Source organism: Mandrillus leucophaeus, unplaced genomic scaffold (genome assembly GCF_000951045.1).
Source record: "Mandrillus leucophaeus isolate KB7577 unplaced genomic scaffold, Mleu.le_1.0 Scaffold520, whole genome shotgun sequence".
Lineage (NCBI taxonomy): Eukaryota > Metazoa > Chordata > Mammalia > Primates > Cercopithecidae > Mandrillus > Mandrillus leucophaeus.
This window is the reverse complement of record NW_012105587.1, coordinates 485,585-500,262: the sequence shown is the minus strand read 5'-3', so window position 1 is coordinate 500,262 and position 14,678 is coordinate 485,585. Positions and strand designations below refer to the sequence as shown.

General features: G+C 41.8%; 1 protein-coding gene across 1 annotated transcript in view; it reads right to left on the bottom strand.

The window, feature by feature from the left end:
- ABCC4 (ATP-binding cassette, sub-family C (CFTR/MRP), member 4) overlaps window positions 1–14,678 on the bottom strand; it is a 321,328-nt gene that overhangs the window by 156,765 nt on the left and 149,885 nt on the right. The window contains exons 14-19 of the mRNA XM_011996653.1: window positions 12,260–12,356; window positions 8,293–8,502; window positions 6,517–6,657; window positions 5,742–5,779; window positions 5,263–5,357; window positions 3,330–3,476 (exon numbers count right to left, since the gene is read on the bottom strand). Of these exons, the coding sequence (XP_011852043.1) occupies window positions 3,330–3,476; window positions 5,263–5,357; window positions 5,742–5,779; window positions 6,517–6,657; window positions 8,293–8,502; window positions 12,260–12,356 (728 nt within the window). The remainder of the gene's footprint in view (window positions 1–3,329; window positions 3,477–5,262; window positions 5,358–5,741; window positions 5,780–6,516; window positions 6,658–8,292; window positions 8,503–12,259; window positions 12,357–14,678) is intronic.

Genomic DNA, 14,678 nt, shown 5'->3' with positions numbered 1-14,678 from the left:
AGGAAGGAAGGAAGGAAGGAAGGGAGGGAGGGAGGGAGGGAGGGAGGGAGGGAAAGAGAGAGAAAGAAAAAGAAAGAAAGAAAGAAAGAAAGAAAGAGAGAGAGAGAGAGAAAGAAAGAAAGAAAGAGAGAAAGAGAAGAAAAGAAAGAAAAGAAAAGAGAAAAGAAAGAGAACTGTCTCTTGTCATTCTAAGGCAGTACATTGGTTTGCCTCACATTTTATCCTGCTAACTTAAGATTTATCAGGTTAATGAAAGACCAGTAGATAAAAAGGTATTGTATTATATAAACAAAGACGAATTTCATGCAACCACAGATGGGTTCGAAATGGAGAGGAACTTAATGTCCTCTTCTCCCTAAATCCAAATAAGTGAACTTGGGACCACAGTGGGGCAGTGAGCAGCAAGGGTCGCCCATTCATTAACCACACGGATGAGGATCTGGGCAGAAGCATGATGAGGCGGACGGCACATCTGGGGTGGGAGCGGCCATAAAATAATGGAGAAGACATTTCTATGCTGCAGATCAGGCACTGAGAATATTCCAGCCCAAGGGCACTGGAGATGGGGATACGAGGGACACCTAGCCAGACCCCTGGTGTGAGTCACCTGGAGTTTCTGTGCCACTCGCCATCCCAGGGTGAGCTTACTGGAAACTATATGCCAGCAGAGGTCCTCCCCGTTTCCTAAATTTTCTACAATCTGGGAGAATATCAGGATGCTGAGCTCATAGGAAACTTCCCCAGGGCTCTTCTAAGAGCTTGCTTTTAATAACTAAGTATTCAGACACGCTTCCCAGTCTTTCTATCCTACTCAAAGAATACTCTGCAATTTAGGGGGCACAACATCATGCCAGATACTTATACACATTTAACATGTATATTTAAGAGTACTGAAAAATGGAGCATGCCTGCCTCACTATCCTAGAGGGGAATTTTTATTTGTATCATAAAGCTGGCTGGGTCCAGTGGCTCATGCCTATAATTCCAGCACTTGAGGAGGCTGAGGCAGGAAGATCCCTTAAGCACAGGAGTTCGAGACCAGCCTGGGCAACACAGTGAGATCCCATCTCTTCAAAATATAATAAAATAAATTTTAATAATTAGCTGGGCATGGTAGCAGAGGCCTGTGGTCCCAACTATTTGGGAGGCTGAGGCAGGAGAATCACTTGAGCCCAGGAGGTCAAGGTTACAGTGAGCTGTGATCACACCACTGCACTCCAGCCTAGTCAACAGACTGAGACCTTATCTCTAAATAAATTCTATACATATATATAACCATCGAAGTGCATACAATCAGTAATGTGAATTCTGAGGCATAATTCACAGATTTTGTGTTCCCTTCACCATTGTAAAAAGTACAAAAATTTTATCTAAATGAAAATTTTAATTCTACCATTAAAAAACTTTTAATCTTTAAATATAATTTTTTCAACATCTACCACTAAAAAAAGTAAATAATTCATGACCTCTAAACGTTTTGGACAAAGTAGGCTTCTCTTCGGGGTACTTATTTGGGCTTCTATTTTGTTGAGGAAATAAAGTCATGCTAATAGATATAGGAGGAGGAAGCAAGATAAACACTCATGTGCTGCCGTAAGATTAGTGACCTCCAAGATTTAGACTGGGTTCCAAATCCCTGAATAATAAATAAATCAGCATGAGGAGAAGCCCACAGGTCTCGAACATGGAGAGGCTGGTTAATGGTAGTCATGAACATTCCGAGGCCTGTGATAACAGAAATGCAGTCCCACTTAATGCTCCAAACGTTATGACTGTAGTTTCAAATTAACTGGCAAAGTGGCGCAACGTTACAGCTGTAAGAGTGCAGAGGTCCTCCAATGACTTTCTAATAACAGCTGAAATCAGACCGATATTTGTGTGGTCTCTGCAGTTTACAAATCCTTGCACATTGCACCGTGCTTGGACTGAAAAGTTTTGTTAAATAAATCTACACGAGATGCTTTCCAGAATAGGCTTCCTTAATCTTCACGAAAATCATGTAAAACAGAGAGGGTAGGAGTAATTTCCATCCCACAGTGAAGGTGATTCAATTCAGAGATACATGACTTCACTGCCACTAACATTCGTTAGGCACTGACCGTGTAGCTACACCCAGTTTCATGTACTAGGAAGGTATTAACATGCTTAATTCTCATAAGATTTCAATTTGGTGGGTATGAATAGTATCCCCATTTTACAGATAAGAAAACTGTGACACAGAAAAATTCAGTAACTAGGACATGAATATGAATGTAACTATAACCAGCTATCACAATTAGTAACCAGCACCAGGACTGAACGCAGGCAGTTAGTTTGAGTCCACACTTTGAACTACAGCATCTGCTTGGAGATTTGCCTGTGTAATAGCACCTATGTGCCCTGGCCTTGGTCACAAAGCTAGTCAATGGCCAAGCCAAAGCTATGCCTGTGTTCTCTCCAGGCCTCCTCCCTGCTTCTATGAGGGTAGCTGTCATTTGCACAATGTCACTCAGGCCTCCCCACAAATCCACTCAACTGACCAGGGTGGGGACGTGTAGGCACAACTAACTCTCCCTAGGAACCCGGGTTAGGAAGGCTAGCCTCAGAAGCAAGACAGGTAAGAAGCCCATAGTGCAGAGGCATCAACCACTTGGAAACTACTGGGTATACTTGGGTATAGCTAGGAAACGAGCTACTGAAGATCTACATGGCAGGTTCAACAAAGTCTCTATTATAGAACCAAAAGTCTACTCTAAAACCACAGAGTTAGAAACTGTTCTTGAAGGGGAGTTTACATTTTACCAATCTTGGCTTTTAACTAATCGCGTATTGTCTTTCAGGGAAACCTCACAGTCAGGGTATGTACAAAAACCCTGTGGTTCCAGAAATGAATGGGTTTCCCAGTGAAAGAAAGAAATACACAGCCCGTCTCACATCAGAGCATTCCTGATTACAAAGACCCCTCCGAAAAATGGCATAACCTAACACTATGTAAACACAGCCAGTGTTTTAGCAACTACTACATTTAAACATGTTTACAGGGAATGCAGGATGCTTCACTTGCCTCACAGCAAATGGATTCCTAGAGCATTCTGCAGAGTCAACATTCATTTATTTTTCCACACACATACAAATTGGAATAAAAGATTGTATGCCCCGCCCCCCCACCAATATTCAGATTTTCTCTAGTAGGAGAAAAATAGCAGCAAAGCTTCTTGTAGAAAATGAATCAACATGCATAGTGATTTTCTTCCAAGCATCCCTTCCATTTACAAAGATGGAAATGTAATCAGATCCTAAATGTGTTGTTAATAAGACATACTTACTGAGAAACTTGGTGTCAGACTTACCTATTGGATTTCTATCAAAGAATAATACCGGAGCTTTCAGAATTGACTCAAACATTTTGTTGTGCAAAGTTTGTGAAGAATTAACAAGGACGTAGAATACCAATAGAGATCTTGCTATGCCAAAAAGAACGGTAGCTACAGTTAAACCTGAAATAAAGAAATATCACTTAGAGAACACAGCATATCTCTGCATTTTCTTCAACAGTTGCTAAAGCAAGTCAGGTAGTTTATAAAGATGTTACTTAATTTATTCCATAAAGCATCTGGATTCTACAAAAGTATAACGTATTTACAAAATACATTGACAAAGAAGGATTAAAATAGTTTATTTTTCTCTCACTGAATGGAAACTGCACAGAAAAGAAAAATCAGGTGTACAATACAATTTCATTCTAGGCTCTCCTAATTCAACTGCAAGTTCTATTAAAAACTCAGAAGTAAGATAGATAATCATGAAACGTAGTTGATCTTCTCCATATTCCAAATCTTATTATTTACATTATATCCCATAATCTAAAAAAGGTGGTATGTTTTGATACCAACATGTGATATTAACAAGGAATAGGAGAAATGATTTACCTTTTCCTTGTAGAAAATGCCCAAGTAGCTTTAAAGAATTTAAAAATACCATATTAAGTTGCATGTGGAAAACCTCTTGAATAATTGAATTGCAAGAAAACACATATTATATTTTAACATAAGATAATTAATCTAAATAAGCAACTAATCCCCCACTAAGTGTTTTACATAGACACAAGACATTTTTAAATGAATAAAATCATACATTTTATTAAGACATAAATGAGGATCCATTATTCACATAGAAATTAAAAGAGCTTTCCTACATCTCTTAACTCACAATGCTCAATACAGTGGGGGTAACTTCTATAACAAATATTTCCCTTTCAGATGTCATGTCACTGTTATTTAACCTCTGAAAGCAGCTCAAATTCCTAACTCCATCAACAGGCATTATCCTTAGCCTGTCATCCTACACAAACATAATAGAACCGATTTCCTTCTTCCCTTAGTTTTCACATAGTCCGTCAATTTGGAAGGTAAACACCTAACGGATTCAGATTTCTTAGCAAGCGATAGATGAAATAAACACCAAATTTCACTGAGTAGGTTCTTCCAAAGATAACTCACTCTATCTCTGAGGAAAGCTTGTAGGAGCATTTCCTGTGGAAATATTTAAAATTTTAGATGAGGATTTCCTTTAAACAGTATGTAATGCTACATACATTTTAAGCACTCTTGTGAAAACAGAGTGTGGTGTTAATATTAGTTTGGCAAGCCAAATGTTAAATTAATCACACAGTTGGGGACGCGATAACATTGTGATCTCAAGGTAAGAAATAGAAGGCGTCCTAATTCCCAGACACTGGATTCTTCCCTGCTCAGCTTCCCTCTTAAGTAATTAGTGAAGCCCAGGAGATGAGCAGTGCTGAAGGGAGCTTTGCATACCTGGGAGGGAATAATGCTTTTATTTTGGGGGCCTTGCTGCCAGAGGATTTCATCCAAGTTCAATAAAAGCCAGGGTTTATTTAGACAGAATTGGAACAATCCGAACCACAGGGTGGGGATCCGTTTCTAATCCCCCTGCCCATCCGTATAATGATATAAGATTTAGCTAAAGCAACCTATTAGAATAGACAATAGCCACATATTTCCAGTGGCTGATTTTCTGAATGCTCAATCCTGGTTTAACTTTCAAAATCCAGTACAGAGCAAATTAAGAGTCTTCATTCAACCTCTTTCTTCTAGTAGATTTTTAAAATAATTATTCTAATTAATTCACAGAGTAAATTCGACTGAGACTCCTAATCTGTTAAGACATTACTGAATTACTCCTGGAAGCCCTAGTTACTCACACAGGCTCATTGTAAGCACCTCAGCCTCTCATATAATAGACCAAATGATTCAACTTTACCTGAATAAATTCCTAAGTACCAGTTAAGATCTAGCTTCTTGGTTACATTTCCTCCTCCATTTACAGTGACATTTAGCGTAATTTGTTGGTTTGCCCTGTGGAACATGGGGAGAAAAAAATATTAAGCTATATATGGAATTTAGAGAAATACCTTTTTTAAAAAAATGAACCACAATTTGAGAGAAATGCTTTATGCTGGAAAATGATTCTCAGCTCATATAGTCCTGTGTGTATCTACCTCATAAAAATTCAATTTAAATCACAACTTTCAGTTCCCGAAACTGTGAACATGATGCCGCGGATCAGACACGGGTGGAGACCACCACAGGTTACACTCCACCAGCAAGCACTCTAACTTTTCTTCGGGTAAACTAAGTGAGGATTAGAAGAGAAGGATCAACAAATATCTCCCCCTAACTCTACGGAAAAGCGGGTCTTCTTATTGAGTTTGAGTATTTCATACGTCAGAAATAACTTACCAGTACGAAAGCCACCAATCTTGAAGAACATAGGCAACCTAGGAGGTGAGAAACAACAAAGACAAAAATCAAACTTGGGCATGACTTACCAACTCAAAACTCTCAATCGCTAACATGGACAATCGAAAGAAAGCCCTCAAAGCCGTGCGTGGTGGCTCATGCTTGCAACCCCAGCACTTTGGGAGGCTGAGGCAGGCGGATCAACTTAAGGCCAGGAGTTCAAGACCAGCCTGGCCAACATAATGAAACCCTAGGTCTACCAAAAATACAAAATTGAGCCTAGCCGGGCATGGTGGCACATGTGCCTGTAGTCCCAGCTACTCCGGAGGCTGAGATAGGAGAACTGCTTAAACCCGGGAGGCGGAGGTTGCAGTGAGCCAAGATTGCACTACTGCACTCCAACCTGGGCAACAGTGCAAAACTCCGTCTCAAAAAAAAAAAAAGAAAAAAAGAGAAAAAGAAAAAAATAGAAAGAATAAAAAGCTCAGAGAACTTGCATAGTTCTTCCAGCTTAGGTCTACACTGAGCCCAAACTCCCAGATATCAAGAACTCAAGAAAACGCATGTTCCATTTTAAAATCATTGAAAGATACCCTTTTTTTTTTCCGCAGAAGGTCTTTGTAATGGGACACCACTAGGCAGCCCTCACTTTGTTCCCCAAAGACAGCACATTTCAATTCAGATCCCAAGTGAACTGCAAGATGTAGTCAAAATAGCATAAACATAGGTACTGTAAATATCATTTTGAGGGCACAAAACAAATGTCATTATTTACCTGAGCTGCAGTGTTTAGGAGAATAAGGAAAATGATGACAATCCAGTGAGCACCAGCTCTGAAGTAATTCTTATAGGCCTGAAAACCAACTTTTCCTTCAGAACGGTTCTCGTCTGAGAGTGTAACTGGGACATTCTCCGTCTGCAAAGGAAAGGGTGGTAAGAGACAAAATCGTATACAAAACTGTTCCCAAAGATGACAATGCACTCTGTTGACAAAGCTGTGGGGAAACAGGCAGAAGTCCAAAATGATCCATCTCCTGTGGAGAAGGGTGTGGAAATATCCCGCCAAACTATACATGTACTTACTTTTTATTTATTTACTATTTTTTGAGACGAAGTTTCGCTACTGTTGCCCAGGTTGGAGTGTAGTGGAGCGATCTTGGCTCACTGCAACCTCTGCCTCCTAGCTAGGTTCAAGCGATTCTCCTGCCTCAGCCTCCTGAGTAGCTGGGATTACAGATGCCTGCTACCACGCCTGGATAATTTTTGTATTTTTTAGTGGAGACAGGTTTTCACCATGTTGGCCAGGCTGGTCTGGAACTCCTGACCTCAGGTGATCCTCTTGCCTCAGCCTCCCAAAGTGCTGGGATGACAGGCATGAGCCACCACACCCAGCTACATGCACTAATCCCTGGACTCAGCCATCCCACTTTCAGGGTTCTACTAGAGGTAAGGAAATATCATTTGTACACTGTGGCATGGCTTGCTGGCAGGATGACATCAGAATGTCCAGCACTTACCGAGCACATCCAAATTCAAGTATACATACAGAAACTTGTTCCAAAATCATGTACAGAAAGATATGGAACTCTCAATTGCATCACTCAATATGGAAGCATAAAAGAGCAGAAGGTCAAAACATGAGCTCAATACAGTAACTGGCTTCAAGCAGTGAGTCTGAGTAACCACAGTTTGGAAAGCAAGGGATAGCATATGATCCTAATCTGTTTGGTTCCTGAATTTCAGAAATTGACTCCTGAGAATTTGGCATGTGAGGGCCTAATCTGAATATCTGCAAGAATCCTTCAGGCTCCTGGATTTGGATAGTGAGGGTTAGTGTGGCAAGGAATATCTATGTTTTTAAGTGAGCTCTGGTACATTTCTGCCTGGAGGACTTAGAAGGCATGAGATTCACATACTCTGAGGATGTACTGAGCAGCTCTATGTTGGCCACTGGGAATACCAAGATGAGTAAGATGCAGCTCCTACCCTTGAAAGGTAAAGAAGGAAGATGGGCTGCTGTGTGTCAGGAACTGTTGGGTCTTTGCACGTGCTACTTCTAGCCTAACATAAACCATCTGACAACAGGGCAAAATACCTCCATCAGCCACGTGCTGCGTCAGAACATTCCAACATACAGGAAAAGTGGCTAACTTCATGAGGCCCACAGCAGGACTTTCTTTAAGGCGGTCTTCAAATTATGCCTCTGGATGCAAAGAGAAGTTGGGGGCCACCAGACTAAGTAGGACTTCACTACAGTAAATTCAAGAATTGTAATATTAGCGTGAGTCACACACAGCTTGGGACTTGCACCAGTACACACACCTGCTACTCATCTCCATGACATTCCCCAGCCTACACACAAAGGATTACTCCAACCAGAGTTGTTTGCCTTGGTTCTGTTTTAATCTACCAATATCACGGAACAGGGCCTTGAAACCACAGAATCTACTTTGGGACAAAAGACGATGCTTCAAACAGAGGAGACTAAAGATCCATAAGGCCATTAGCAGTCAACAAAACCAGGCCGTGTTGTAACAGGAGGTAAACTCACATCTTGGGTCTCCACAGCACCATCTTTCAAGGAGGGTCTAGAAGATTGCTGAGACCAAACCGAAGACTCTGAGAAGGTGCGATTCCTCAGCGTGGGAGTTTCTGGAACTGGAAGTTGTTCGCTTTCCTCGTTGTCCTTCTTCAAAAGGGAGCCAAAATCTATACCAGATTTTAGGAACTCAGTGTAAGTCCCCTTCTGCACCATTTTACCCTAAAATAAAAATAAAGAATTTCAGAGAGATACATTTGCAGGTGATAATGTTAACCTAATCTAATTCTAATCCAGAAAAGGTAACTGATCTTAAATTATGATTATACTTAGGTCCGGAATCCTAGTTGACAAATCTAATACAATTCAACCTGATACACAACCAGGTGCTCTGTTCTCAGCCAGAGCCCATGTTAGGTACTGAAGAATATTTTTTAAATGATAATAGTGTGTTGCAAATGGCGATCATTATCACATAGATGTTGGTGACCGTATCAGTAGTCTTATTACACATGAAAAACTGAGATAAGCCCTATGCAATAAGAATTGAAGGAATGAGTAAATTGAGAAGGATATTCCAGGAAAGAAACCTAACACTGATAGGGAGGTAGGACCAGGCATATCTGCACAGGTAGGAAGCACTCCACAAGCCTCCACTGGCCATGGGCCCTGCTGGAAAAAGGTGTGGGAACCAGACTTGGACACCGACCCCATGAGCTGCACCTTCATGGTCTTTACTCTAAAACTGCCCCACAGGCCAGGTGCGGTGGCTCACACCTGAAATCCCAGCACTTTGGAAGACCAAGGCGGGTGGATCACCTGAGGTCAGGAGTTTGAGACCAGCATGGCCAACATGATGAAACCCCACCTCTACCAAAAATACAAAAAAAATTAGCCGGGCACCTGTAATCCTAGCTACTCGGGAGGCTGAGGCAGGAGAATCACTTGAACCCAGAAGACGGAGGTTGCAGTGAGCAGAGATCGAGCCACTGCACTCCAGCCTGGACGACAAGAGCAAAACCGCATCACATACATACATACATACATACATACATACATGCCCCAAAGACTCAGGGAATTCCTAACTGAAAATTCAACATTCCACGGGACACCTCCTTGCACAGTTTTCTCTCCTTACAAAGTCATAGAAAATAATGTACAAATATCTTCACTATTTGTGTACCCCATGAAATGAGATACCTCATGAAATGAGACCCAACTGATTTCCTCAAAGAGCAGCAAACATAATATTAGGCAAACTCCCAGAATACAAATCAAAGGAGAGGTGCTCCTGGTTAAGGCAAGTCAGGTGGGGGAGGGTGGCCAGGACCCTCCCTGCTACCCCAATCCTCCCCACCCCCAAAAAGGTGGGTCCACTGAGGAAAATCCAATGACCCCTTGGGCCCTCTGGACCAGTTTGATAACTGGAGAATTCGAAAATGCTTCATCATACATTGAGTCTTCTTCCACATAGGAGGTAAAAGTGACACACCTCGTTTGATGAAATGACCACTTTTCACATAGTATCTGTAAGACGCACAAGGAAACTCCTACTGGTACTAGGATGGCAATTTTCCTCAGAAGCCAAGTACTCACAAGCAATGCAGAGTGGGTTCCGAGGGGCAACCGTGCTCTGTCTGCTGTTAGGGAGGGGGCTGGGACGACAGCAAGAACGCACACATATTCATCCTGGGTGCCCACCAGTGGAAAAATGGTTTGTGTGTGTGTGTGGTAGGATCTCATTCTGTTGCCCAGGCTGGAGTGCAATGGCACGATTTCAGCTCACTGCAACCTTCGCCTCCCGGGTTCAAGTGATTCTCCTGCCTCAGGCTCCTGAGTAGCTGGGATCACAGGCATGCGCCACCACACCCAGCTAATTTTTTTGTATTTTTGGTAGAGACGGGTTTTCACCACGTTGGCCAGGTTGGTCTCGAACTCCTGACCTCAAGTGATTCCCCCTAACACCTCGACATCCCAAATTGCTGGGATTACAGGCATGAGCCACTGCACCTGGCCAGATGGTTGTTTTGGAGAAAGGTTATTCTGCCACCCACAGATTTTACTCTAATGTACCAGCATTCAGGTTTTGCCACACTAGTCTTAGCCCTCTGCATGAGAAATTAATTGTTTTCAACTTTGAGGAACCCAGGCTCCCCAGGGGAAGAGCCAGCACACGGAACTGCTTCTGAAGAGGCACCAGTTCTTCCTTCGATAATCCTCTTAAGGGTGAGAATTCACTTGCCGGGACTTCGGCGGACAGATTCCTCACTGTTCTTTAAGCAGCAAGGAGAGACTTACACACAAAGACTTGCAAGAGCTCTGCTATCATTATATACCCCGTTTGTTGCAATAATGTGAAATTTATCTAAGAGCTCTGCTATCATTATATACCCCATTTGTTGCAATAATGTGAAATTTATCTCCCTTGGAGAATGGTGCACACAGATCTTATAAAATATAATTAACACTCATTTTTGTTACTTCCATCATTTTATTAAGAAATTGCGGGAGGAGAAACATTAAAACATTTGAAGACACTAAGGGGGTTTCAGACCTACAATGAGGAATTTGACCAGGGCCTGGAACAGAGCAAGGGTTAAGGACGAGGTTACTGAGGCGAGAGGCAACGAGCCAAGGAGTGATGCATGAAACCACCACTGGGCTGAGAAGTTCTCACTAACCTCCATGTCACCGGCCACGCTAGCTCTTCTTGGTTGAATGGTGACCCTCTAAAAAGATATGTTCAAGTCCTAAACCCTGTTACCCGTGAATGTGGCCTTTGTTTTGTGAAACAGGATCTTTGCAGATACAATCAAGACAAGATAAGGTCATACGGGACTAGAGTGGGCCCTAGGTCCAATGACTGATATCCTTACAGGAAGAAAGCCAGGCAGACACAGCAACAATGCCATGTAACAACAGAGGCAGAGACTAAAGGGCTGCGCTGCCAGCCAAGGATCAACTGTGAGTGCCAGCAAAACCCAGAAAGTGGGAGAGGCGAGGAAGGATTCTCCCCTGAAGCCTTCATAGAGAGCATGGCCCTGCGGACACCTTGATTTTGGACTTGTAGCCTTGGAACAGTGAGACAAAACATTTCTGTTGTTTTAAGCTGCCAAATGTGTGGCACTTTGTTCTGGTAGCTCTAGGAAACTGACACACTAGACTAAGCCCTTATTTCTGTCTTGTGAGCTACTAAGACTTCAAATTACTTCTGCTGTAGCTCCCCTAGCAAACAACAAAGGGGATCTCTTAAAATCACAGATCAAACCATGTCACTCCACTGCTCAGTTATCCACCTGTGTGGCTATTATCATTATTTTATTTTTATTTTTTTGAGACAGAGTCTCACTCTGTCGCCCAGGCTGGAGTACAATGGCATGATCTCAGCTCACTACAACCTCCACCTCCCGGGTTCAAGAGATTCTCCTGCTTCAGCCTCCCGAGTAGCTGGGACTACAGGTGTGCCCCATCATGCCGGGCTAATTTTTTTGTATTTTTAGTAGAGACGGGGTTTCACCATGTTGGACAGGCTGGTCTTGAACTCCTGACCTCAGGTGATCTGCCTTCCTCGGCCTCCCAAAGTGCTGGGATTACAGGTGTGAATCACTGTGCCCAGCCATTTCTGCTATTAATAGAAGAGGAGCTTTAGGCAAACTATGATGGATACAAACAGGTCTGAGTATCTGTAATTTCCAAATAACATAATTTGAATTAAGTCATGGAAGAGGTAAACAAAAAGTTCTAAATTAAACTAGCATCATTTTCTTTAACAATGTAGTAATCTTGAGGTAGCAATTTACATACTTTACAGTAATATGGCTTAGCATGTAATAATGACATTTCTACAAGTCTTTTGAGTTAATACTCAAAAACATGAATCCCAGCTCTGAGAAGAAAGGGACATGAAATGCAGGAAGAAGAAGGGGATTCAACACACCTGAGTACTTGCAAGTTCAGGAGATCTCTAGAAACTACTTACATCTTTCAATATCAGAATCTGACTTGCAGCTTTGAGGTACTGCAACTGATGAGTCACTAAAATTGTGATCTTCTCATGCAAAGTTTGACAAATACACCTATAAATGTAAAAGGCACAGGGTGAAAACACACACGAATGGGGTGCTCCACATTGAAAAACATACATTTTGAAACTATAGTCAAAGACAACATAGTAGTCAAAGATCTGGAGGTTAAATACAAACTAAATAGAAATATAAGCCAATAAAGCCGGCTAGGTCCTCAAAACCACTAGCAGCAAATATGAGCCTTGCTGTGAAGAAATCCTAAATACTTGTCTGGGAAGGAGGCAATAAGTATAATTTTTTTTTTTCTAAAACTTAGTTTAACAATATATTCCAGGATGAAAAATGACTGAACAATATAGAGATTCAAAAACCTGACTTAACTAAAACATTAATTATTTTACTACTGTGTAGGATTGCAGGGGAGAAAGAAAGATCAAGGTCATGTAATGACATAGCATTTTTCTTGGACGTTTTCTTAGATAATAATTTATAATGCACATATTAATGCCCCCCAACGCCCCCAAAAAAGCTTAGATTCTTGGTAACTTTTGCCAGAGTGCATTTGCCAGACTCTTCTTCCCAAATAATAATAGGGAGGAAAACAAATGCTAGTGATGTGTGACTCTCCACAGTATTCTTGGTCTCATCCAGGAAGCAAAACTTCTCTCATTAGTCCTAAACAGTCTGAATAAGAAAATGGAAGAACAGAATCCAAACAGTCCAAACCATATGGCTCAAAGATAAGACCCACTTCGGTATTCAACCATCAAGTTTTCTGGGGTTTGTTTGTTTTCTACAGTACCTGCTCAAAGTTCTCTCCCGGGAGCTACAAAAAAAATTAGCCGGGTGTGGTGGCACAAACCTGTAGTCCCAGCTACAAGGGAGGCTAAGGTGGGAGAATCACTTGAGCCCAGGAGGTTGATGCTGCAGTGAGCTGTGATCACACCACTGCACTCCAGCCTGGTTGGCAGAGTAAGACCCTGTCTCAAAAAGAAAAAAAGGAGAGGGAAAAAAAAAAAAAAAAGCAAAGCACTAATCTGTAACAATGGCCAAGAACATAACTCATGCCCAGTAAGTGTTAGCCCTGTCGTCCAATCTTCCCCATATGCAGCCATTGCTTTTAGAAATTCAGGATTGAGAAGTCATAAGCGAGTATCATAGAGACAGCGCCTGTGATCAGAACCGCAACTCCAGATTGCAGATATGTAAACTATCACTTCATCCTTTACACCCAAAAGGATTAATTTTTCCCCTTTCAGGTATCCTAGTTTGGCTTATTTCAAAACTAAGTTTCACAACCTATTATATCCCTCTTCAGGTTTAGTACTAAAGCTTTTAATGAAACTGTTTCCCTTTATTTCAAAATTGGCTGCCATTAATCCCTTTATATACATATCTAAAGGGAGATGTTAATGATCAAATCTGATGGGGTGCTATGTCCAGTATCAGCCACCTCAAAGGTTTCAAAATGTTTTCTTCCTAGCATCTTCCATTGTAGATGAGACATAGAAATAATTACACTAACATTGTAATTGATGGCTTGAAATTTTTTTCTAAATTATGCTTCTTAGGCAAATCTCAAAAAATACTTTCCAAATTTTTAAGAGTAAAAATCTTCCAGTCATGCCATAAAACAAATAATAAGTGATAGATTTAGCAACGAGCTATTTAACACTATATAAAGACTACGGTAAGAGGCCAGGCACGAGGGCTCACGCCTATAATTCCAGCACTTTGGGAGGCTGAGGCAGACAGATCACTTGAGGTCAGGAGTTCGAGATCAGCCTGACCAACATGGTGAGATCCAATCTCTACTAAAAATACAAAAATTAGGTGGATGTGGTCACGCATGCCTGTAATCCCAGCTACTCGAGTAGCTGAGGCACAAGAATCACTTGAACTCAGGAGGTCTGCACTGATCCAAGATCGTGCCACTGCACTCCAGCCTGGGCAACAGAGCAAGACTCTGTCTCAAACAGGAAAAAAAAAAAAAAAAGACAACATTAAGAGCTGACACATACAATGTCAGAGGTGACACAAGTAAGAAAGATATAGTCGGTTGGGTGCAGTGGCTCGCACCTATAAACCCAGCACTTTGGGAGGCCAAGGCAGGAGGATCTTTTGAGCCCAGAAATTCAAGGCCAGTCTGGACAACATAGAGAGATTCCATCTCTACAAAAAACTCGAAACTTAGCCAGGTGTGGGGGTGTGTACTTGTAGTCCCAGCTACTCGGGAGGATCACATGAGCCCAGGAGGTAGAAGTTGCAATGGGCCATGATCATGCCATTGCACTGCAGCCTGGGTGACAGGGCAAAACTCAGGAAGGAAGGAAGGAAGGAAGGAAGGAAGGAAGGAAGGAAGGAAGGAAGGAA